This window comes from Python bivittatus, unplaced genomic scaffold (assembly GCF_059951505.1).
Source record: "Python bivittatus isolate LINGU-HERP-01145 unplaced genomic scaffold, Pbiv_v1 ctg000020_np1212, whole genome shotgun sequence".
Classification (NCBI taxonomy): Eukaryota; Metazoa; Chordata; class Lepidosauria; order Squamata; family Pythonidae; genus Python; species Python bivittatus.
This window is the reverse complement of record NW_028277030.1, coordinates 114,576,654-114,599,941: the sequence shown is the minus strand read 5'-3', so window position 1 is coordinate 114,599,941 and position 23,288 is coordinate 114,576,654. Positions and strand designations below refer to the sequence as shown.

At 36.5% G+C, this 23,288-nt stretch overlaps 1 protein-coding gene across 2 annotated transcripts in view; it reads left to right on the top strand.

Annotated features, from left to right (window-relative positions):
- Window positions 1-23,288, top strand: part of SYT14 (synaptotagmin 14) — an 85,369-nt gene that overhangs the window by 2,451 nt on the left and 59,630 nt on the right. Inside the window, exons 2-4 of one of the 2 annotated variants that reach the window (XM_088147196.1) lie at window positions 3,735-3,782; window positions 17,296-17,460; window positions 22,336-22,554. In XM_088147196.1, the coding sequence (XP_088003322.1) occupies window positions 3,735-3,782; window positions 17,296-17,460; window positions 22,336-22,554 (432 nt within the window). Of the gene's footprint in view, window positions 1-3,734; window positions 3,783-17,295; window positions 17,461-18,604; window positions 19,482-22,335; window positions 22,555-23,288 lie in introns of those variants that run through there. The other variant, XM_088147202.1, reaches the window with a different exon arrangement.

Genomic DNA, 23,288 nt, shown 5'->3' with positions numbered 1-23,288 from the left:
TTTTGGTTGCATTGTGATATATGCGTCAAAATAAAGAAACTGACCAGCACTGACCTTACCATTAGTATGGAATGCTGTATGTGGCACAGATACAACTAAGGCTAGTAACTAAATCCACCCCTCCTGTACCTTAGTAAAAATGTTACATAAAGCTGCATTTCCTTTCCTTATCTCAGGAATTAAACATCTAGTATTTTTGCCATGACAGAGTGTTTAACTCTTATATGTGGTTGCTTTTCAGTTTTTGCATTTGCATTATTTAGTGCTGAGTTGGCATAACTATTAGCTTTGTGCATTTGTTGTTCTTGTGACTATTAAATTCCATTATATTAAAAAGATAAAGACACTCTCAAATTGAACTTAATTCCTGTTGACTATGAAGGCATGTTCTTGCTGTTTTCTCAGCAACAGTATGGAAATAAATTGTCATTGCCGCCTTCTGAGATATTCTTTGACTTTGCAATGTATGCAGCCTGCAGCCATGATTTCCCTGATATCTCCCATTTGACTACCAGCTGGCCCTGACTCTGCTTAGCCCAGACAAAGTCAACAAGGTTCTACCACCTGCTAAGACTTCATTATATTACTTCCTGAGAAAATAAGGTGTTTAGAACATTATATGTTAAATTTTTTTTCATTTGTGTATTAGGATTTAATCTCAATTTCTTCCAATAACTAGATCTTATTTATCAATTGAACTAATTAACAAATGACAACAAATCCAATGTAGATTACTATATTGGGAAATCCCAGTATCTGTGCAGGGTCGCAAAGTGAAAGAGCAACATTTTAAGGGCTTTTCTAAATGACAACAGATTTAGGGCCATGTGGCTTTTGGAGGAGCAAGGAGATAATATCCCAAAGGGCAGGTGCAAACACAGAAAAACACATCTTTGAGGTCCTACACGATAACATAATTGTAATGATACGGCCCACTGTACTAGTTATAATAGAATGGGCAGCCATAATTGAAGAGAGGTGGTCCTGCCGATAAACAGCTCCTGAGCCATAGAGGGCTGTATAGATGACACTTTTAATTCCAACAGCACTTTTAATTCCATTCAGAAGCTAACTGGCACCAGTTTAATTGACTGGTGTTACCAGACCAGAGGTGTTACCTGGGTGAGCTAAGGTGTACCCATAACCACTCATGTCACTGTATTCCGGACCAGCTGTAGCTTCCTAATGATCTTCAAGGGCAGCCCTATTAAAGTGCTTTGAAATTGTTGGACTGCACTGTGAGCTGAGACAGAATTCATCCTGAATCTGTTTCTCCCCATCCTTACAGGTTTCTGTGGTGCAGCATGCTAGTATTAAGATCTGCTGAGTCTAAAACAGTGATGGCGAACCTATGGGACACTTGTCAAATGTGACATGCCACAACATTTTGGGTGGCACACCAGCATTCACCAACACCCGACAACAACTATTCTCCCTGTTTGAGTTATCAAAGAAACTGGGTTTGTTTTACTCGTATTTCATTTTTGTAATTATTTGATGTTTCTTTATATAATACATAGCACCACACATGATTGGACTGTATTTTTTTAAATAAATGAATATATAAAGAACTGTTTCTCTTTCGTTTGGGGGTGGGGGTGGCATGCCAGCAGAGTCAAGTTAGGCATTTTCCAAATTTTTGACACACTGAGCCCAAAAGGTTCGCCATCACTGGTCTAAAACATGAGCCCATAAGCACTGTTCCAAACATGACTTGTGATTACAGTTTTCTGATTAATCATGAATTTAAAACTTTTTGTAGAACCTTATTTAATTCTAAAGAAGGCTGGCAGATTTCAGGGAGTAGAAAAGAGAAAATCTTATCTAAGCACTCTTGTATCACATGACCAAAGTATGTGAGTTTTTGCTTGCTCATCATTGTATCTCTGTTTTTTCTTTCCTTCCTATCCAGCTTTCAATGTCATATATTACTACTGGAAAAGCCACTGCTTTAAATATTCTCATTTTTGTTTTCATAGAAATATTCTTCATGAACTTGTTTAATTTCCTTTTACTTCTCCAACACAGTACCCATCTTTATCCCTTTTTAAAGTCAGGAAAATGTAACTACCTACTACTTTCACTTTGCCATCAATTGTGAATTCACTAAACAAGTTGGTTGCAATTAAATTTTACTTCTTAATATTTAATATACTCCTAGATTTTTTCAACTCTGTATTTTAACTTTTCATAATCTTTATAATCTTTTTTCCCATCAGTTTATCTCAAAAGGTTTTGTCCTACAACTTTTATCCCAACTGTCATCTTTTCCAGTCCACCATTCTTAACAATATATTCTCTGCACAAGTTAAACAGATATAGGGACAATATGCATCCTTATCTTTCTTATTCTGAATCTTTCTGTCTATCCAATTTAAGTTCTTACAGTAGCTTTTAGTTCATTGTAAAGTTTCTTCAGAAGAATAATCAGCTGTTATATACTTAATATATTCCACATTATAGCATGATATACACAAAGGCCTTGCTTTAATCAGTAAGATTAAACCTCTTCTTTACATTATTTAGCTCCATTATATGTTTTACATTATCTATCTGAACTTGTATCCACTGCCTTTTCTAAAACCTTCATTTTCTATTTCCCTCTTTTGTCTGACTATGCTTCTTTGTGAGATCTTAAGCAATACGTTGCTTGCATAAGAAATTCACACAACTTTTTGTTAATCTGCACATTCTGTTGCTTCTCATTTTTACTGTATAGCTGTATACACTGATCTTTCCAGTCTCTGTGGGTTCTAGTCTGTGCACTGCAGCACCTTGGGGCACTGCAGTGAACTCACAGGGGTGCAACGGGATACTTTACTACTTAATAAATGGTACTGTCCTAACTGTCCCTTGGGTGCCGCAGTGAACTGTTTGGGAACCATTAGGGACGCAATGAAAAAATTACTGAGGTGCTAAACATGCTGTGAACCAAAACAGTTTGGGAACCTCTGCTCAAAGCCATAATTCCTGTAGCATGTTTGTTGGCTCTTCCCCTACAGCTTAAACAGCTTATGGGTAATGGGTATAACTGTTTTTATTAATTGTATGAATCCTGTATGAAAGCAGGCTTAAGATATTAGCATTTCAAAATGCAAATGACCCCAAATGCCATCAAAGAGTTTTCGGTATCTCTTTGCTGACATTGAATAGGCATCCTGATTTTTGTATCCCAGTTATAATATTCTGATCAACACCAATGATATTCCTGGTTTTATTTATTTCTTCATATCCTGCATCACTAAGAGCTGGTCCCGGTTCTTTCTTGTTCTCTTTGTATATCTGAGCAATTAAAGGAGAAAACGTGACAGGTAAATTTAAAAATAATATTTAGGACTAAACAAGGCCAGCATTAGCAGATCCTCAGATATTTGTTTGTATGGTTTTTGACTGAGTTACAGCTTACATGGAACAATTTATTTTGATTAGCTAGGAACTTTTTCTTGCACAGCAAAATGCTCTGTATACTATAAATGCTTACTTAAGCTGCATAAATTCTTACATAGGACTCAGGTTAGTCCAATATAAGGTATAATTTATATATTTGAAACTCATGTAAAAATGTCTTTAGATATGGAATTGATAACTACTATACTTTGAATTTTTGAGGTTTTCCAAATTATTTTTAAAAATCATAAGATAATTATTGAAGTGAGTAAGAATCAAGAAGAGTATAAATATTGCTGCAACCTATTTTACATAGTTCTATTTCTCAATATTATTTTTTTGAACAGGTGGAGAGAGAACTTGTGGTGTACATGAACTAATTTGCATTAGAAAAGGTAAACATAATTTTAAATATTTCTTAAAAATTCTGCCTCATTGCATGTGATTCATGTAAGAACTGGCTAATATGTAAATGGACAGTTATTAAATCAGGTATGTATTCATATTTTCAAGAATTTGCCTAAATTTAATCTAGTTGTCATTTTAGCCATTATTTTATTAATAATACTTTGTGGTGAAGGGAAAACTTTGGCTACCTTGTGAGTAAGCTACAGCAGTGGAGTATGAGTGCCTGCAGACTCAGTGTCTGCTGAGCATAAAGGCTGCTCTGAAGAAAGGGCAGGTGTGGGAGTTGGAGAAGAAGGTTGAGGGAGATGGTAGAAGCCAGAGAAACTCACAGAGAAAGCTGGATTAGCCTTATCAGGCCTGTATCAAATTCCCCCACCCTTCTATGCTGCCTGGCTGGGATTCAGCTCATTGCCCAGACAAAGAAGATAACTGCTTCCTCATGCTGGAAAGCCTTACTCATAAGAAGCAAAAGGGCCAGAAACTATTCAAGGAGTTGCTTATATGCGTGCAGCTGGGGCTGGAAGCCTTGAGTCTGTTGGTGTGAGAGCAAGAGAACAAGCCTCAAACTGCTGCCGCCAGATCCATTTACTTTCTTGGTTAGATACTTTACTTTGAGTGCTACTTTAAGTTGTTGGTTTTTGTTTTCAGTGTCTGCCCCTGAATGCTCAGGGGACTGGGAGGAATAAACTTTAGCAGGTTCTCTACATCTTGGAGAGTTCAGTGTTTGCTTTCTGTTACTCACTAGTCAGCTCCCATCTTTCTATCTACAAGGATCTCTGCCACACTGGTGTTAGCAGTGGAATGAAGAAGAGGCCTAATTAGTTGGCCACCCACAAAGTGCAAGCAACTGGCCCATGAAAAGAATATCAGAGAGGATCCCTTGGGGTGCTAAATTAAGGCAATGTGTGGCTGGTGTGGGTCTTCCGGGCTGTGTGGCCGTGGTCTTGAAGTCCACACAGCCCGGAAGACCCACACCAGCCATCGTATGCCGGCCGTGAAAGCCTTCGACAATACATTAAGGCAATGTGTGTTGGGTGCAGCAAAGCTACATCCTAAAAATCAAGCTTTCTCTCAGTAAGTTCAGCAATAGCAGCTACCCATGACTGAGAAGATGGACAGAAAAGATGCAGCATGTAAATCAAATCACAATGGTGACTCCTCTGATGAGCTAGCCTGAGCTCCAATTTTAAAGGAGCCAGCTCCATCTGCAGACCAGTTTATAGGCAGAGATGTAGAGAGAATAGGGAATGGCCTTGACAGACAGGAGGAGGACCTGCTACCAAGGCAACGATCAGAGAAGCGGTGCTTGAGTTCTTTCGAAGAAACTAATTTGAGAAAATGACAAGCCCCTCCCTAATTCACATGAAGATAAAGTGAGGGTGGGGGAAGCACATTCAGACCTGTAAGATTCTGTTACTATAGCTGTTCCAATAAAAGTAGTTTTAGACCAATATGGAATTGGTTTCTTGGTCTGGTCTATCTTATAGAGCTCACAGACAGGATCTAATCATAGCCATTCTGCAAGCCATGATGTGCCAGCCACAAGCTTGGGATGATGCAGAACAACACTGGCAGAACAAGCATGCCAAAATCATCTGGAAAGGGAAAGATTTGCTAGAGGGAAAGAGGCCACTATGAGCAAGGCATCATGAGCAGATGTCAGCTGTTTTGGAGCTCTGCAGACAGGATGCCCTTTTCTTAATCCCTCCTGCCATTCTTCTTCCACAACCTCACATAGAAATAAAGGTGGCAAAGATGGGGGAGAATGAGGATATAAATATTTATTTAACAATGTTTGCAAGAATAGCTACTGTATGCCACTGGCTGGAAAGAGAATGGATGATGTGGTTGGCTCTCAACCTGATTGGGAAGGCCTTGAAAGCTTTTAGCAGTCTTTCACCCCAGGAGGCTGCTGACTATAAAGTGGTTTAGGCTGCAATTCAGCAACAGTTCAACTTCCATATGGAGGCTTATTTATTGAAAATGGTTTCGAGTGTATAGATTCATAGTAGAGGAAGAATGTCAAGAAGACTTGAACCAGCTCTGAGAGCTTGCCAGAAAGTGGCTGTCTCCTGACACATTGACTTCCCAGGAAGTGTTTGATTGCATAGTCTTGGAGCAATTTGTTACCATCCTGCCATAGTACAGCGGTGGTTCTAGAACACTGTCTAGACAGCTGTAACCAAGATTTACAAGTGGCAGAGGATTATTTATTGACTCACCTTGCTAATTTTCTGTATACGCTGAAACTAGGAAGGGGGCCCCACTTGGGAATATAGCTGTTCACTGGCTAAAAAGCAGTCAGAAAGATCAGCCAAAAAGTCCTACCAAGTGACATCTCTACAGTAAGGCGGGACACTCGGCCCAAAACTGCAAGGCGTGGTTGACCAAAGGCCCTCCTAAAGGCAGTAAAGGGAAAAGTATTAGTGGTCAAATTGATGTACCCCATTTTCCCCAAACATCACCAAATATAGTATAATAAGATCCTTAAAAACACTAAATCAGTAAAAAAAAAAAAAATTGAAGAAACCATGAAATATTACTGAAATTAAGTTTTAAAATTTTGTGGAAAATTTCAACATAACTATAGCCAGTGTAGGCTAGAGAATAGAAAGTAGATGTACTGAATGTCTAAAGATCATACTACCTCTTTCAACGTAACCAAAGGATATAATGTATAGATGTACAATTTATATCCCAAGTTTGATCTGTGTCACCTTTTCCTCCAGTTTTTGTGTGGGGTCCCTAATACCTTCCTCAGTGTGGGGTCCCTAATACCATCAATTTTAGGTGGTTAAGTAAAAGTAAACCTACATGTTGTCCCTATCATATTGTACAACCTATTTATGATTCCTGACGCTGAAAAGTTATTCACTGCTTATAAAACAGCAGAACACTTTCTTGTGCCATTATGAGTTTGTGCCATTATGAATTCTGTAGAGAAAAAATAGTATACAAATTTGACAAATTAAAATTATTTCTTTATTAAACTGTTTTACAGAAATAAAGGACTAGCTTGCCCAGTGGCATTTTTTCACTCCTTTTCTTCTAATCTTAGTCCCCTCAATCTATTTATGGAGACACACCGTTCAAGAAATACGAGTCTTATTAAGCTTTGGCTGGTGTGGGTCTTCCGGGCTGTGTGGCCGTGTTCTGGAAGTTTTGTTTCCTAACGTTTCGCCAGCACCTGTGACCGGCATCTTCAGAGTGCAGGAGCACAGACAGGAGCAGTTCTCTCTGTGCCCAGGGTGATGTGACCCTTTTGTGGGTATTTATAGAGATCTGAGGGGGGGCGGAAAGGGGGGGGGTTGGGTGGGTTGGGTTACTGAGTGGCTGTTGTTTTGGTGTCAGAATCTGTGTGTATCTTCCTGGGGATTAGGCAGGGTTTTTTCTTCTATTGAATTGTTAACGAGGGGCTGCTGGGGGTGATTAGCAAGTTCATTGTGTGAACTGTTAACACGTCCTGGTGATTGAGCTGAGTTCGTTGATGGTCACAGGTGCCGGTCACAGGTGCTGGCGAAAAGTTAGGAAACAAAACTTCCAGAACACAGCCACACAGCCCGGAAGACCCACACCAGCCATCGTATGCCGGGCGTGAAAGCCTTCGACAATACACTTATTAAGCTTTGTTTAATTAATATAATTAATCATATAGTTGTGTGGATCCAGATCATACGGTGTATGTCCAAACCCAGTTATGCCTGAAGTTATTCTTCCCCCTTCAAATATAATTGAAAGTATGTTGAAAATATATTCAAAATATGTGAATAAATCCTGGGCTTTTCAGGACAATGGCTTCTATGAGTAATGAGATTATTTTAATATAACAATTATATCACACATTGGGCAGCTATAACAAATTTAAATAATAAAATATATAGTAGGTGGTATCATATATGAAGTTATCTCAGAATTTTGCAAAGAAGAAAACAAGGATTGAATTCCATTCTGTTCCTGGCTGTTGATTAACGTAGACTGTGATCTCTTTCATACTGACAGCCATTCAGATTTTATGCAAGAGCATATGGTGACTAACTTTGCCATCTTTGTTGTTGTTATAATCATGATTTATTAGTATTTTATCATTTAGTGCAATAATACTTAGATTTTATTAATTATTTACTGTTGCTGTTTAATTAGTTGTACTATGAATATTTTAGTGGTGAGTTGTAAACCGCCATGAATTTTGGTACATTAGCAGTATAGAAACATAATCCATAGTTATTCACCCCTTCTCCATAGTTATATTTTATATTCAGTATAAAGTTTCAGTTTTAATCTAGAAAAAAACACAAGCTCACTAGGCCTATTTTACAATACTAGAAGCATTGTATGTTTTGTTGGTCCTTCACCATATTAAAAAGAGGGTAGATTTGCTTTGTCAAGGGCATAATTGTGATGGAATGGAATTATGAAGGCTGAGCTCAGGGAGATAAACATTTTCTTAGCTCACCAGAACCGTGTGAGAGGAACAAGAGGATGAGACCGGCACCTCCCTGAGGAATTCACACTGTTGTGGCTGGAGGACTTTGGGAACTGGGGTTTGAGTCTGGGAAGATTCTTGCTAGAGGTTGTAGCTAATAAACGTAGCTGGACTGAATTGGCATTGTCTCTTGGAGTTCCTTGGGCTAGGCCTGACACCAATCTTCCCAGACTCAAACCCCAGTTCCCAAAGTCCTCCAGCCACAACAGTTTGAATTCCTCAGGGAGGTGCCGGTCTCATCCTCTTGTTCCTCCCACGCTGTTCTGGCGAGCTAAGAAAATGTTTATCTCTCTGAGCTTGGCCTTCATAATTCCATTCCATCACAATAATGTTGGAATTATTCCAGCCAGTCAAGTTGGTGTTTAAAATAATATCATATGAACATATGAATTTTTAAAATAATTATGTACATTTCTTGAGAATTGTTAAAAAGATTAAGAATACGTATTTTAAGCAGGATCAAGAATACCAATGTTATGATCAATGAAATCAGATATGTTTGTTCCCTCCATTCTGTTACTGAATGTTTTGACAGTAGTTCAGATAGCCCTATATTATCCCTGTGATCAATTCAAATTATGTAAACCAATAAAAATAGACAAGCAACTTTGCCATGATTATTTGAATTTCCATTGATATCTTGCTGGTGAGCCTCAGCTAAAGAACGTTGAAAAATGTGGGTTTGTCCATTAATTTCTACACCAGATATATGCACAGCTAACTCATAAAGGAATAGAAGTGAATTAATGCTAATTATGTATGAATTATTAAAATATTATACCTGCAATGTTTGTCCAATAAGCATTGTAATATCGGTATTCTCATTAATCAAAAATATTACTCACCCTCGCATTATGGTTACACATTACACATGATAGCATACATACTACCTATATTAATTTACTTTGGAGTAATCTGTTTTCTATTGATTTATTGCACTGATTCATTTGGTTAAAAAAGAAGCCTCATTTTTTTGTTCTATGTTATCAATCATGCAAAATATGTCTCTGCTGCTTCATGGTGTGATCACACAGTGTGATCACAGCTCCATGACACTGTAGTCATCTGGCACAGGCATCTACATGGAAGTTCATAACAACTGCTGTATCAGACTAAAGGTCTGTGTAGTCCAGAGTTATATGTTTGTGGAACCCTTGGTGCTTGGTTGTTTGCTTGCAGACATTTCATTATCCAGCTAGGTAACATCATCAGTGCTACTGAGTGTGGGGTTTGCTCCCTGTTTATATACAATAGCTTGCCCTGCCAGAGTTGGTGGCAGTGTGATTAGTATTGGGAAAATTATGTATCATCAAGGTTTTTCAGTCACTTGTGCACATGAAAATGCTAAAAAGTTTGCAGGATAATTGCTGGTTCAAGCAATAATAACAGAGTATTAGAGAAAATAAAAGATGATAGATTTCCAGTAATCATTATTTAAACTGCTTATGCTACTATGAGTAAAGTTAAATCGAAAAATTATGGTCTAACAGAAATAAGAGTTGATGGATCCCAATAAAATATTGTCTTGATCCTATTGTGAAATTCATGGGCTGTTTAGGGTATTTGGAAAAGTGGTTCCTTTACAGAAGGAATGAACCATAAAATACCTCTTTGGTACATAGAAAGGAAAATCTAGTTAATGTATATAGTACTGTAAAAAAGAACTGCACAAATAAAGTGATGAGAACATTTAATATTCATAAAAAATCATTTGTGGTACTTCAGAGATACAAATGCTGGAAAAATGAACACATGCTTACCTGAAAATATGTGCCACTGAATTGTATCAGCAGTCTAGTGCAATCTATTTGAGAAAAAGATCCAATGAACAGTGAGATATATTTTAAAGTACACAGTGTTCTCTCCTATATATGCTTGTCTGGAAATAAGCTATATGGAACTCTAGGATTTTCATTTGAGTAGACATTAATAGGATCGGACTGTTAGCTGCTTGTTTATAACTCTTTTAAGAAAATATGAACTCTTGATTATTTTAATTGAGCTCTATTACCAGTTGCTATTCCACTACTATATCATATGCTAATACATGCTTATGTTTACTGTGTTTTTGTATTAGTGTCACTTGCTCAATAGAATCAACGTTCATAATACACAAAGGGATTGTTTGTGTACACAATCATTAAAATGTATGGACTTGAAGCAAAGAAATAATTTAGTTTCTTTTTCCTCCCCCTTTTCATCTACTTTGTAGAATTTCTGCTGATTGTAAATAAAGCACATGAGAGTGTGAACGATGGTAGAGAACATTACAAGCACCTTTGATATAGGTAACATCTTAAAAGAAAAAAACCCAGCAAAGTCATTAAATTGTGCTATGGAATTTATGGGCTATGTGAAAAAATATATATAGTTAATATTTCTTAGTTAAAACTATGGCTGAATATTTCTTTTGAAATTAATTATGTATTAACATTAGATATTGCATCTGTACCTGATTATTATAAAGTAGACAGTTTTATAAATATGGATATATTCTAATATTGCTTGGATAGATTTCCACTTGTAGAACAGAACTTTCTCTTTTTCTCTTGTTCCTTGCCTATTCAAATCTATTCAGAAATTTTGAGAGGGCAGAATTAATTCTGTTTCACTGAAAAATGCTGTTCTACTAGTGCACAGACACAATTGCAGAGCTTCTAAATATTTAATGCTTCAGAATATTTCAGAGTAAAATGTTGGAAAGTATTGAACATTACAGAGTTTAACAAGTCTACTATCAAAGATTTCAGCACTGGAAAAAAAACTACAGCTGGGAGATCTATAATTTACTGTGGTGAAGTTCAGTTCTTATATGGTATAGCTATTTTTATGAAATTTATCATTTGTCCTGCAGACACTTTTGACATGATGCATCTACATCTATTTTGAGTTTTGTTTCTTAAACACTCATCTGGATTATTTGCCTAAGAGTTAAGGCAAAAGAGTTTTGCCCATAGAATTAAGATAATTTTAGTTGGGATTTTAGCACCATGACAAAAAATTAACTAGTTTGGATTAACTGATGTATATGAAGCCTGATCCTTTTGTATCATGAAATCCAATCACATGTTAGGTATCTGCTATAGGGGCTTTATAAAATCAGTGGAAAATATGGTTGTTTTTCACATCACCTATAACACTGTGGCTCAAATTATATTACTGTTGCAATAATTATGATTTTTAATAATCCCATATGGTTCTCAGGAACAGACTTCCTGCTGCAGTGTATGACTCAGCCATGTAGAACCTCTCCCACCTTTCAGTGTTTTGTAATATATAAACTAGCTTTGCATTGTGAGTAGGGTTGTATAATCTAAAATGTTTAATTTTAAACATATTTTAATATGTTTTAATACAGATATAATCATTCCTTAAAGTTCTCTGATGAAGCGGCCATAACTATCCATTTCTTCCAACATTTCATTGTATTACATAATTTTATTGTTTTTATTTTGAACACTGATAAACATTAGAGTTCATGCTGGGTATAATTCACGGTTATCTGCTACTAATGATCTACATTATTTAGTGTGTTTTACTTGGGGCTGTCTTTGAAGACTATTAGGAAACTGCAGCTGGTCTAAAATACAGCTGCCAATTACTGATAAGCCAATCTGGTTTCAGTAGAATTATGCCTGTCTTGTGAGAGCTGTTTTGGTTACCAGTAGGTTTTCAGGTATAATTCAAAGTGCTGGCTATTACCTATAAAGCTCTTTGTGTCTCATATCTTCAGTTCTTAAGAAACTGAGGGTCTTCTCCTAGTAGAATCTTCCTATCTTGCGTATACTATATGGGAAAGATTATTACTGGTTTGGAGGATGGCAGCACAGATTTGTGCTTTCTCTGTTACTATACTATGGAATTCTCCTTCTCCTAGCCCTCTTCTTAACAACATTCAAGAAGCAAGTAAAAACTATCTTATTTTGTTGAGCCTTTGAAGATAAGTTGAAGAAATTTTCCCCTTGGGGGTTAAATTTATCTTTTTTAGTATTAGGCAATGACCATGGGGTGTTATGTTTTATGGTAATTTTATTGTTAGGATATTTTATTAATGTGTGATTGTTGTGAGGTGCCTAGATTATGTTGAAGTGGCCAGCATAAAGTATTGTAAAGTAAACAAACAACAATTATTTCTTAGTTCTATATACTTTTAAATAAGATTTGGACATTGTCATTGAGTCATTCTTTAGTTATATACACATACAGTTATATGTTCATATATTTCTACAGTTATGTTCATTACATAAATGAAATTTAAGTTTATATTACTATGTATTAGTTTGCTGATTCCTAATGAGAAATCTCCCTTTTTAATAAAAATTGTTATTTTGTAACAGTAAGAAATTAGAAACCTAAATATTAGAACAATAAGCCATAAGATGCTTGTTGCATGAATTAATGTTTAATGTGGACAATAGTAGGTAACATTCCATTTTATAAATCTACAGCTGTGTTTATGTTTACAATGCAGGATTGTATGGTCATAATCCGTCCAAAATTAAACACTGTAAAATAGTGATAGTAAGTGATAGAGTAAATCTCATTGAATTTACTTCCAGGTAAATTTATATAGGATTACAAGCATAAAGACTTGTTGATTTAAATGGGATATAAGCAAATGGCTAAATCTTTCCCTTGCCAAAAGGAATGTATATTAATTTTAGCTTGATCTTGCCTAATATTTGTGGTATTAAGATGAATGTCCCTCTAATTTTGGGGAACTCAAAACCTTTTAAAGTGTAGGCTGGATCCCTTTGAATCACTAGTTGATCTATAATGCCATCTAATGGCTGATTTTTGAAATGTATAAAAAAACGTTTACCATGAAAAAACATGCCCTTTCAACAATACAAATGCCCTTTACATTTTTGCATAAACCATATTTAAAGCCTCTTTGTTTTCATAATTGCTGGAGCATAAATAAATATAGCAGTAGTAAATGCTGTTGTATATTGCTTGATTTTTACTTGATTTAATTAGTTATATATTGTTAGGTTTTCTAAACAATAGTTTATCTATTGCTTTTATTCCAAAGTGGTTACCCACTTGGTATTTACCATTCTCTTAGAATTAGAACTGCCTTGGTTTTAATGTATCTAATTTGTATTTTTCTATATTCTAATTTGATACTCTTTTATTGCTATTTCACTTAGTTTTTAACTTTGTTGTTTTGTTGTTATCATCATTATCTACATGTATATTTGCCAGAGTTGAGGGATTATGAAACCCACAGGGACAAGAAAAGAATATCTCACCTGATATCCTGAAATCTCTGTACTGATTCATTGATATTTAGTACCTCAGCACACACTATGATCTGTAAGAGATGGAATTTTGGGCTAATGCAATTTCATTAATATAGTAAGAACTCTGTCAGCTATGGATTGGTGTGCTGCCAATTTGTTAATAAGGGCTTCGTCAGTCACAGGTGATAGAAGGAGGGGGTGAGAAAAGTCTTTACATTATGTCCAGAGAAACAATGACATTTTGCTTCCTTACTAGTCTCCATGACAGGCTGGGCCTTGGCCTCCCCCACCTTGGCTCATTATGGAGGGTTTCATTCCACAGCTGCCTGTTGTGATCTATCATCTCAAATCTTGATCCTAGCTTAATGCCTAAATTGTAAGTTGTAGTGAAGCTCATTGTATGAGAGCCAAATCTATCAATGTTACAGACAATAGCCCAAGACCAGACTAGTCAGTTACAACATGGGTAGCCATCACTTCTCCCATCCAGAAGTGTGATTTCCTCAGCCTGTTGACTGCATAGGTGAGAGAAAGACGCATAAAAATTGAAGTTTGCTACTGCTGTAAATAAGGCTTGCATTTTACACTTGCCAATTGCTAGATTTCTTCTTTAATGATTTCCATAGTTATTTTTATCTGCCCTGAAAAATATAACTTTTCAAATACAATTGGCCTTTAAAGCATGAGTATATTAATTGACTATGATGGGTTTCAGATAAAGCCCGTATTAGTTTCATTTGTACACAAGGCAGATAACATTTCACTGAGAACATTAATAATTAAACTATCAATGACATGCAGTGAGATAAATATACAGGGCCATATGCCATTGGAAATTGCGAGTCAACACTTTATGTAAGTTAAGGAAACATTTCAGATATAATTCTAGCTGTTTTATCTTATTAAATAATATTCTTAGGACTACATTTCAGTATAGTTGAAATTTGAAGTGTGAAAGAAATACTGATTTTGTATAATTAAAAAACTGTTGTAAAGAAGCATGTTTTCTATTTTAATTTGCAAAAGAAGATTTGACATAGTAAAATTTAATAAATCCTTGATCATTATTTATCTGTATGCATTAACTATGTTAAATCAAATTGTCTAGGCTTGTTAAAATTGTTTAAAGGATTAATAATCATTAGAAAATGTATCCTACATTTACTTTTTAAAAGTTTAATAGCTTTTAAAGCTATTTTGAATCATTACTTAGGATGTCAGTGTAGATGCAGTTAATGTCATCTGTATAATTGTGATCAATTCCTTGCATTTAAACTGATGAGGAGTTACCACTCCTTTCTGTAATGAACTAATGCTGTTTCTATTTCATTTATGCCAACATAAATGCTTAATGCTATATTGAGATGGTATACAGCGTAAGATACTGTACTGTATCTCATCCCTTTTTAATAATCCTATTATTTGGAAATAGAATGTTGCTTGATGCAATTTTTCTTAATTAAGTTATAGGTTTATTAAAGCTATCAGTGTAAAGTCATGTCTTCTATATTCAGGTTGTTTATACTCCTTAAAGATGGATCCATGTGTGCAAATTGGTACAAGATAGATAATTTCCAAAGGCATGCATTTGTCATTAAAGTGGTCTAGCTGAAGCTAAAGTTGCATATTTTAGGAACATCCTCTTTCCTGTGTTCCCTTAACCTCACCAAAGAGCATTAGGTAAAGCGCTTATACAAAGGACTATACAGGTAAATATACTTGATTACAGGTTTATAATTAATATTTTAATTGCATTAAATATGATTTCTACAATAATATCAATGATGCTTTGATCCTAGTTGTGATGAGCAGGATTCCTGTATATATTGATAGGAACACAACTTGCAATAGTGAATATTTTGAAAGACTGTTTAATTGCTAGCTGATCCAGAATATCAATACAATTTTTTGCTGTTTCCCTGCTATTTTCAAACTAGGATTATCCCAGAGTGTCAGTTTCTCATGGGAAAAGGATCAGATTTAAACTTCCTTCCTAACCTCATTCAAATATGTATTACAGCTTTTAGTAGTGGAAAAACAATTGAGCTCTGGTTAAACTGGAGCCAAGCTTCTAGCAAAATGTCAAAGGGGTCAAATAATAGTTGTGCCCTTAATGGTCTTTAAGAAAATTCACTTAACTTTCACTTAAATGGAACTTAATGACATTTGTACAAACAATATTATACATTTTTAAAGATTTTAAAATGTATGTTAGAAACTGTGTAGTGTGCTCAAATCACTTCAGCTATTGTTGGGCAAAACAGAATAATATTACGAAATAATAGTAACTGAAAAGATTTGCCCTTTATAGTCAATCACTGCATTTCTAATAGAAAAAGAGTATGAAGCAAAGTCCCTACCTAAATATGAAGAATGATTCATATGAGAAAAGACAATCCTTAAGGTATCTAGGTCTGTAGGGCAGAGATGCATAACTTGAGGATCTAGAACTACATGCAGCCACAAAAGCTTTAGTTACCACTCCCAAAGATCTCTAAAGTTTTATCAAACTGTAGCTTGGAATGTGTATTTTTTTTTTTTGTTTGGAGAGTAATTATGTTAATTATATTTAATTGTAGCTAAATAAATGAATCAAAATTCAGTTTTGTTCTCCAGATGCCCAGAAAAAAGTTGCATATCCCTGATTTAGTGCTTCATGTAGCTCTTAACTACTGCTACCATCTGAATATACAAAGAGCAACAGCAGATCATGGAGTAAACTTTGGATTTATGATTACATAAAACCATTAAATTTTAAAAATCATGTTGAATTGTTTTCTAAAAAAAAATTATTTCCACAGTCCAGGAATCTTGGGGCTTCAGAAGTCTTTTCTCTCCGATTGGTTATACAGGTAGTCCTTGTTCAACAACCACTGGTTCAGTGACCATTTGAAGTTACGATGTTGCTGAATGAGGAGACTTACGACTGGTCCTCATAGTTGTGGCTGTCACAGCTCCCTGCGGTCACATGATTGCGATTCAGGTGCTTGGCAACTGGCTCGCAGTCATATGATTGCCATTTGTGACCTTCGCTGCCAGCTTTCAACAAGCAAAGTCAATGGGGAAGGAGATTGCAAATGGTGATCATGTGACATCACACCTAATGACTGTGCAGGATTCGCCTAACGATGGCAACTGGAACTGCTGCAACCGCTGTTCTAAGTTGGTGTGGTCATGTGACATCACACTTTATGACTGCGTCACTTAGCAACAGAGTTGCCAGTCCTAATTACCGTTGTTAAGCAAGGGCTATCTGTATAGGAACTAAATGTTGCCTTTTTTCTGCCTTTCAGCCTGGCCTTGATTTGAACATAACATATTCCTCCTTCCTGAACAGCTCCACATACAGTTCTACATATAGCTGGCTTGTTAGCTCTGATGGTCCTAAAATTGCTACTTGCTGTTTTCTCTGATCCTATAGTCCAGGGTATGGCACTGGGATCTGCAGAAGCCAGCCAGAAACAGCCAATTGGTTTGGAGACCTCTGATCATGGTGCAAAAAGTCTGGCTCCAACTACTCTTTGGGATCATTGGCAGGGATATCTGCCTTCAGTGATTGGTTGATAGAATTTATATACAGAAATAATTGATGGCATTCTAAAATAAGAGTCAGCAGTTTGTCACTGATTGGTAGTGAAGTCAGATTTAAGTATTTAAATCAGAGTGTAGGTCTTATTATGTATTTGCAAATAATTTGGGGTGAGGTGTGATAATCTGATTATTATAAAATGTGTCGGCTTTCCAGTCTGATTATGGTTTTGTTTCTTCTAGTATCTCCTGAGGCAGTTGGATTTCTGTCAGCAGTTGGGGTACTTATCATCCTGCTGTTGATTCTTTTTCTGTATATTAACAAGAAGATGTGTTTTGAAAATATTGGAGGCCTCCCAGACCTCAATTCCCAATACAGTACCAGAAAAAATTCACAGGACAAACTACGTAAGTCTAAAATTCTATGATGTATGATTTTTAAAGACACAGGAAACTTCTAGAGCAGTAACACATTATGGAATGAAAGTCTGGCTGAAATAAAAACAACTTGTAAACTCCTAAATATTTTTATTAATGTATCTGTAGTGCTTGGTCAGAATTATTTATTTAGGGAAATTATTTCGTTTTGTTTAGTTTAAGAGTTGAGCTTTTAACACTGAGGAAAAAGCACATGGGTTTACCTGTCCCAAATATAGTTAATAATAATTAAATTATACCATCATACTAATGTATAGCAGAACAAATGTACTTTCCCAGGTATAAGGGAGAATGTTCTTATAGATTCCTCAAATGAGGAAAAGCTAGAGGTAGACCAGATGGTCCAACTGAAGCTCAGATTAGCTATTGGGTTATTTCCCTTCTGATACACTGGCCTTTCTGAGTACTGAATGTGCCAGTAGAAAAAAATGATATCATAGCCCTGGACTGGATGCTGCTGCAGCGTCCCAAAACACCATCTCTAAATGATGAGAAGAGTGGGTAGGTTTTGCCTTTTATATATATTTAGTGCAACCAGAAATTATTGAAGTTAGTCCCAAATGGACAGTGCCCTTAATCGAATTAGGATTCATTCTATGATCACAACACGTCAGTTTCCTTAAATCCACTAATTTAACTAGGCTTTTTTTTGTTTAGATCATATCCATGCCTCTAGAATGTTTGCAGTCTGGAATAAAGTCCATGTTAGGACATGCTTTATAAGTTCTTTATAGTAGAAAAATGCAGGGAATGCATGTTATTAATTAGATTATTGTTTTGTACTAGCCCAAAATATATACATTTTAGTATATTATTTAAATCTTTAAACTTTTCCTTTGCAGGTGTAGAGTAAAATCCAACACCTGCTGTTCAATATTTTAAATATTTGGTTATGTTATAAGTAGTTCATGTTTTACTATAATATTGTAAGAATCCTAGAAAATAATTGATTCTGGCTTCATAAAGAAAATATTTGTTCCTGTTTATTACTTTTAAGATTATAAAATCAGAAGACTAATTTTAACTGCCCTTTGGTTAAAGGTAAATAAATTGCAGGAGTGGTACATTCACAATATTGCAATTTTCTTGCAAAATATTAATATACAATTGAAATATGGCATTTTTCAAACATTTTCAACAAAATCTGAGTCTTCCTTCTGTGTCTTCTCTGGTTGACACATTAAGTAATGTTGTAGATGATCTTACTAGTGCTGTTGGTGATGTCAGCTACACAGTAGCTGACTCTGTTACAGAGCAGGTAACAAGCATGTTCAGCAGTTTTCGGACAGAAAGCACAACTACAGTGCAAGAAGATAAATCTCTAGCAGATAAAGATAAAAAAATAACATCATTAAATAATATTAAAGAAAACTTTGTGAGAGAAGAATGTATATTAGAAGAAAAACACACACAAAGCACTTCTTCAAAAAAATGTACAGATGACAGTAGGGAGTTTTGTCCTAGTAAAGGCAAAGTAGATTCTCAGAAAAATGTTTCTGAACTGAAAGAATTTGTTAATGAGACAGAAATTTGTCAGTCACATGTAAAACATGCACAATGCAAAAGTAATTACTTAGAAAAACATGTATCAAAAGCTGTTAGACAGAATTGCAGTACTTATAAGCCAGAGGAATGTCTTAATCAAGAACCAGATAGACAGTCACAAACAGTATCAAACCAATCTAATGAAAAGTTGTATAAAAAAGTAAAACAAAAATCACCAGAAGTTGACTTCAAAAACACTAAAGAAGTGCATAGTGTTTCATTCAGGAGTTTGAAAGCAACTGAGGAACAAACACCAGAACTGCCAGAATCAAGATCTAAAAAACTAAACCGTTTTCATAAAGTAAAAGGAAAGAAATACAAGACACTTGTGACAAAGCAGGAAGAAAATGCAGCATCTGATCTTTCAAAGAAAAGTGAAAAGGAAAAGACTAAGGACTCAGAATATTTTTCAAAAGAAGTGAGTAGTAAGAAGAAACCAGAAAAAGGTGAGGTGTCGTATCATAACCATACTTTATCCATTTGACCTTTCCTGGATCTTTTACTACATGCTTCTTTTCTCAGTTGTTTTAACTATTAACATAACATAAAACTATTCTTTTTATGATATGTGTATTTTCCTAGAGCTGTAGCTCTGCTTTTATGAATGAAAGTACAACTCATATAATGACTCCTTCTCTTCTCCTTTCAACATTTCCCAATTTTGTCCCTGTGGCTCAGAAGAGTTCTCTAATAAGGCTGTATAATACTTGGATTTGAAGGCAAAAAGGTGTTTCAGGGTATGCAGCAGCACAAATTTAACACTTGTCCGCTGCCACTCTTCAAAATAGGCAATGTTTTAGTGGAAAAAGATGCTTCATAGCCTTCAAAAGAAAATGCATTTCGTTTAAGGAAAGGTAGACAGGTATTCTGTTCAGGCTCCCAGGTACTCCAAAATATTTTGCATTCAAATCCAAAGTGATATACATCCCAACTTTCAAATCCTTTTGAGAAGTTTTCAGGCAAATACAGAGACAGTGAAAAAATGATTGCCTAAGTTGCCTTCTGTTCTTGCTAACACTGGATACAATTTCTGAATTTTGATTTGCATAATTTACTGATATACCTGTAAGGTTATTGAAACATTTTTCTGTACTGAACATTGCTATTTATCTTAAATACCAGTTATTAAACTTTTTTCCCATTTTTTCTTCTATTCTTCCTTGATTTTTATATGGATTGTATTGAATAAAAATAATATTTTCCATGGTTCTTTAACTCTAAATATATATGTTTGCTTAATACTGTATATACACAGATCAGGGTAGAGACTACAAAGGTAGGTTTCCCAGTGTTGTTCTTAAAATAAACCTAACATGTTTTGAGCTATTATATTACAGGTAATTCTCGAGTTACGACAGCAATTGGGACCAGTATTTCCATCACTAAGTGATGCGGTCATAAAGCACAATGCCACATGACCACATCGCTTAGCAACAGCAATCCCAGCACTCCCCAATGCTGTTGTTAACAGAATCCTTCAGGTCGTTAGCCAAGGACCCATCCTGATCCAAGCCATTTCCAGCTTGGTCCCTTCCAGCCCCAAGCCTTGGTTCTTCCAAGGTAAGGGACTGCCTCCCCTTCAACTCCCCCAACCGCTTATTCTCCCCCATCTCTGCCTTTTTGGCTGCCCTGTACCCTGCCTTATGGGGCAGCAAGCAGCCCCAAAACCACGTGACTCTGGGGCTGCTTGCCACACCATGACTCTGGGGCTTCTTGGCATGCCGCAGCTCTGGGACTGTGAAGCTGCAGCCACCCCAGCTAAGCCCAGCCTCGCAATGTGAAGCCGCAGCCTCCCCAGCCCAACAGCGCGCTGCAAAGCTGCAGCCAACCCAGGAAGCCATAGCCCCCCTGGCTCAGCCCAGCCCCATGGCACAAAGCTACAGCTGCCTCAGCCCAGCAGTGTGGCATGAAGCTACAGCTGCCCCAGGAAGCCCCAGCTGCCGTAGCTGCACCAGGAAGCTGCATCTGGCCCAGCCCAGCCCAGCACCACAGTGCATAGCCCAGCCCAGCCAGCAGCATGGTGCAAAGCCCCATCTGCAGCCATCGTTGCTGCCCTGCACTCTGAGGCCCCTGTGCTCTGCTGCCTCAAATGACTTTTGCTGTCTTCTTGCTCCTGCTGCTGACAAGGCGTGCCTGTGAGGCAGCTGCTGGCCATGCAAGGCCTTCTTCCTGAGGTCTCATGAGGAAACTGCCATGCACAAGCTCAGGAACAAAGCCTCATGTGGCCAGCAGCTGCCTAGTGAAGGGCCAGGCTGGGCACGCTTGGTTAGCAGCAGGAACAAGAAAACAGCAAAGGTTAGCTGGGGTGGTGGAGCACAGGGCAGCCGGGGCAGAGTGAAGGGGGCCAAAAGGGCAGAGATGGGGGGAGATAGGCAGATGTGGGTTGAAGTGGCCCTGCAGTCGTAAGTGTGGGCGGACTGCCAAGCGCCTGAATTTTGATCACGTATCTGTGGGAGTGCTGCAATGACTGTAACTTTGGGAACCAGGTGTCAGTACCATTTAGCCCTGCTGTAACTTTGAATGGTCACCGAACGAATGGTCGTAACTTGAGGAGTACCTGTATGTATCTATCAGAAATAATAGTAAAAGAGAAGCACCAACATAGAAAACAAAAAAAAGACTCATTTTAGACACACAACTCCTGGTGACTTCATGGAATCATCCATTATTCTGCATAGCAACAATATAGAACTAGTTTCCTGTTGTTTTCTTCCAGGATATTTTTTGACTATCCAATCTAGTTTGCAGCCTTGGAATTTCCTTGTGGTTTCCTTTTCAAAAATTAATAAGATCTGATTCTACTGAGGGTTTCTGCTCAAAAAACAAAACAATCTTAAACACATTTTCTTAACAAAGATACGTATCCAACAGACAGAATAATGTAAAGAACTGAATAAGCCCTTTCAGTTTCTTATTTTCTTTCTAAAAATCTGAGCATGAGATTTATAAACAACATTGAAATATGTTTATAAATCTCATATCCAGATTTTTAGAAAGAAAATGAGAAATTAGGAGAAAAAAGGGAATGGGGACAAAATGAAACACAAATGGAAGAATTAAATGATTCCAAAAAGCTGTAACAAAACTCAGACATTTAGGAAAATACCCCTGATCATTCCTTGAGAACCTGATCATTTCTTCACTAGAAGTTTTGTACTGTCTGAAGCATTAACAGAAATGAAAAATAAATGCATTTATGATTGTCTGGTTATTTTGAAATTTAAGCTACTCAGTGTTTAGCCAAATATAATTTTAAGATGGTACCATCTGTGATTTTTTTCTTTTTTTTCCCCAAAATAGATAACTTATATATAAATAAAGACCAGCATGGTTCATCATCAGAGAGTGAAGATGAGGCACTGGGTAAATACCATGAAGCCTTGTCAAGAACACAGAGTTCATGGCCACCAACAGGTGACAGTAGACAACAGAAAAATTATATTTGGGAAACCAGACAAAAATATAGCCCTTTGTCTGCAGAGTATGATGGATATAGTAGTGAAGCCTCTGTAGATGAAGGTATGACATGATTTACTATAGTTCTTACTTTTCATATTTATTAAAAAGTATTTTAAAGATGTTGCATTTGTAAGATGACAGTAGTATAGGTGACAGTACAACCTAAAAATGAGTGTAGTTTTGAAATAGTTAAGGTTTTGTGGGTAAAAAACTGGATGTTTAAAATCTATTGTTTGTTTTCTGAGTGCTTAGTGTATGTAAAGCCACTTTAAAGCAAGCAATTATCTTATTTTTCCATCTATTAGACGCCCCCATGTATAAGACGCCCCCCCCACTTTTCCAACCCAAAATTAAGAAATCAATATTTTAAAGATAGTGCAGAACACATTTTTATTTAGTAATTAGGTAACATTTACATGATACACTCAGTGAGAGGAGGTCCAAACTGTCTTTCTGCAGCTCTATTTCCATGCTCTTTTGCATCACTGATTACATTCAATCACGAGTGAAACTGCCGATAGCTTGTCTCTGCAAACAGACTTCCTCCAATTGGTTTGTTCAGCATCAGCTGACGTCAGTTACATAAGGCTCGTGATTGGAGGAAGTCTGTTTGCAGAGGCAAGCTATTTCACTCATGATTGGAGGCTAGTAATAGGAGGAAGCCTGTTTGCAGAGACAAAGTATGGGCAGTTTCACAACTGCGTGGTTCTCTCTTCAGCTTACTTCCTTGCATAAGATGCCCTTCAATTTTTAGTGTAACGATTTTAGAAAAAAGTATCGTCGTATAGATGGAA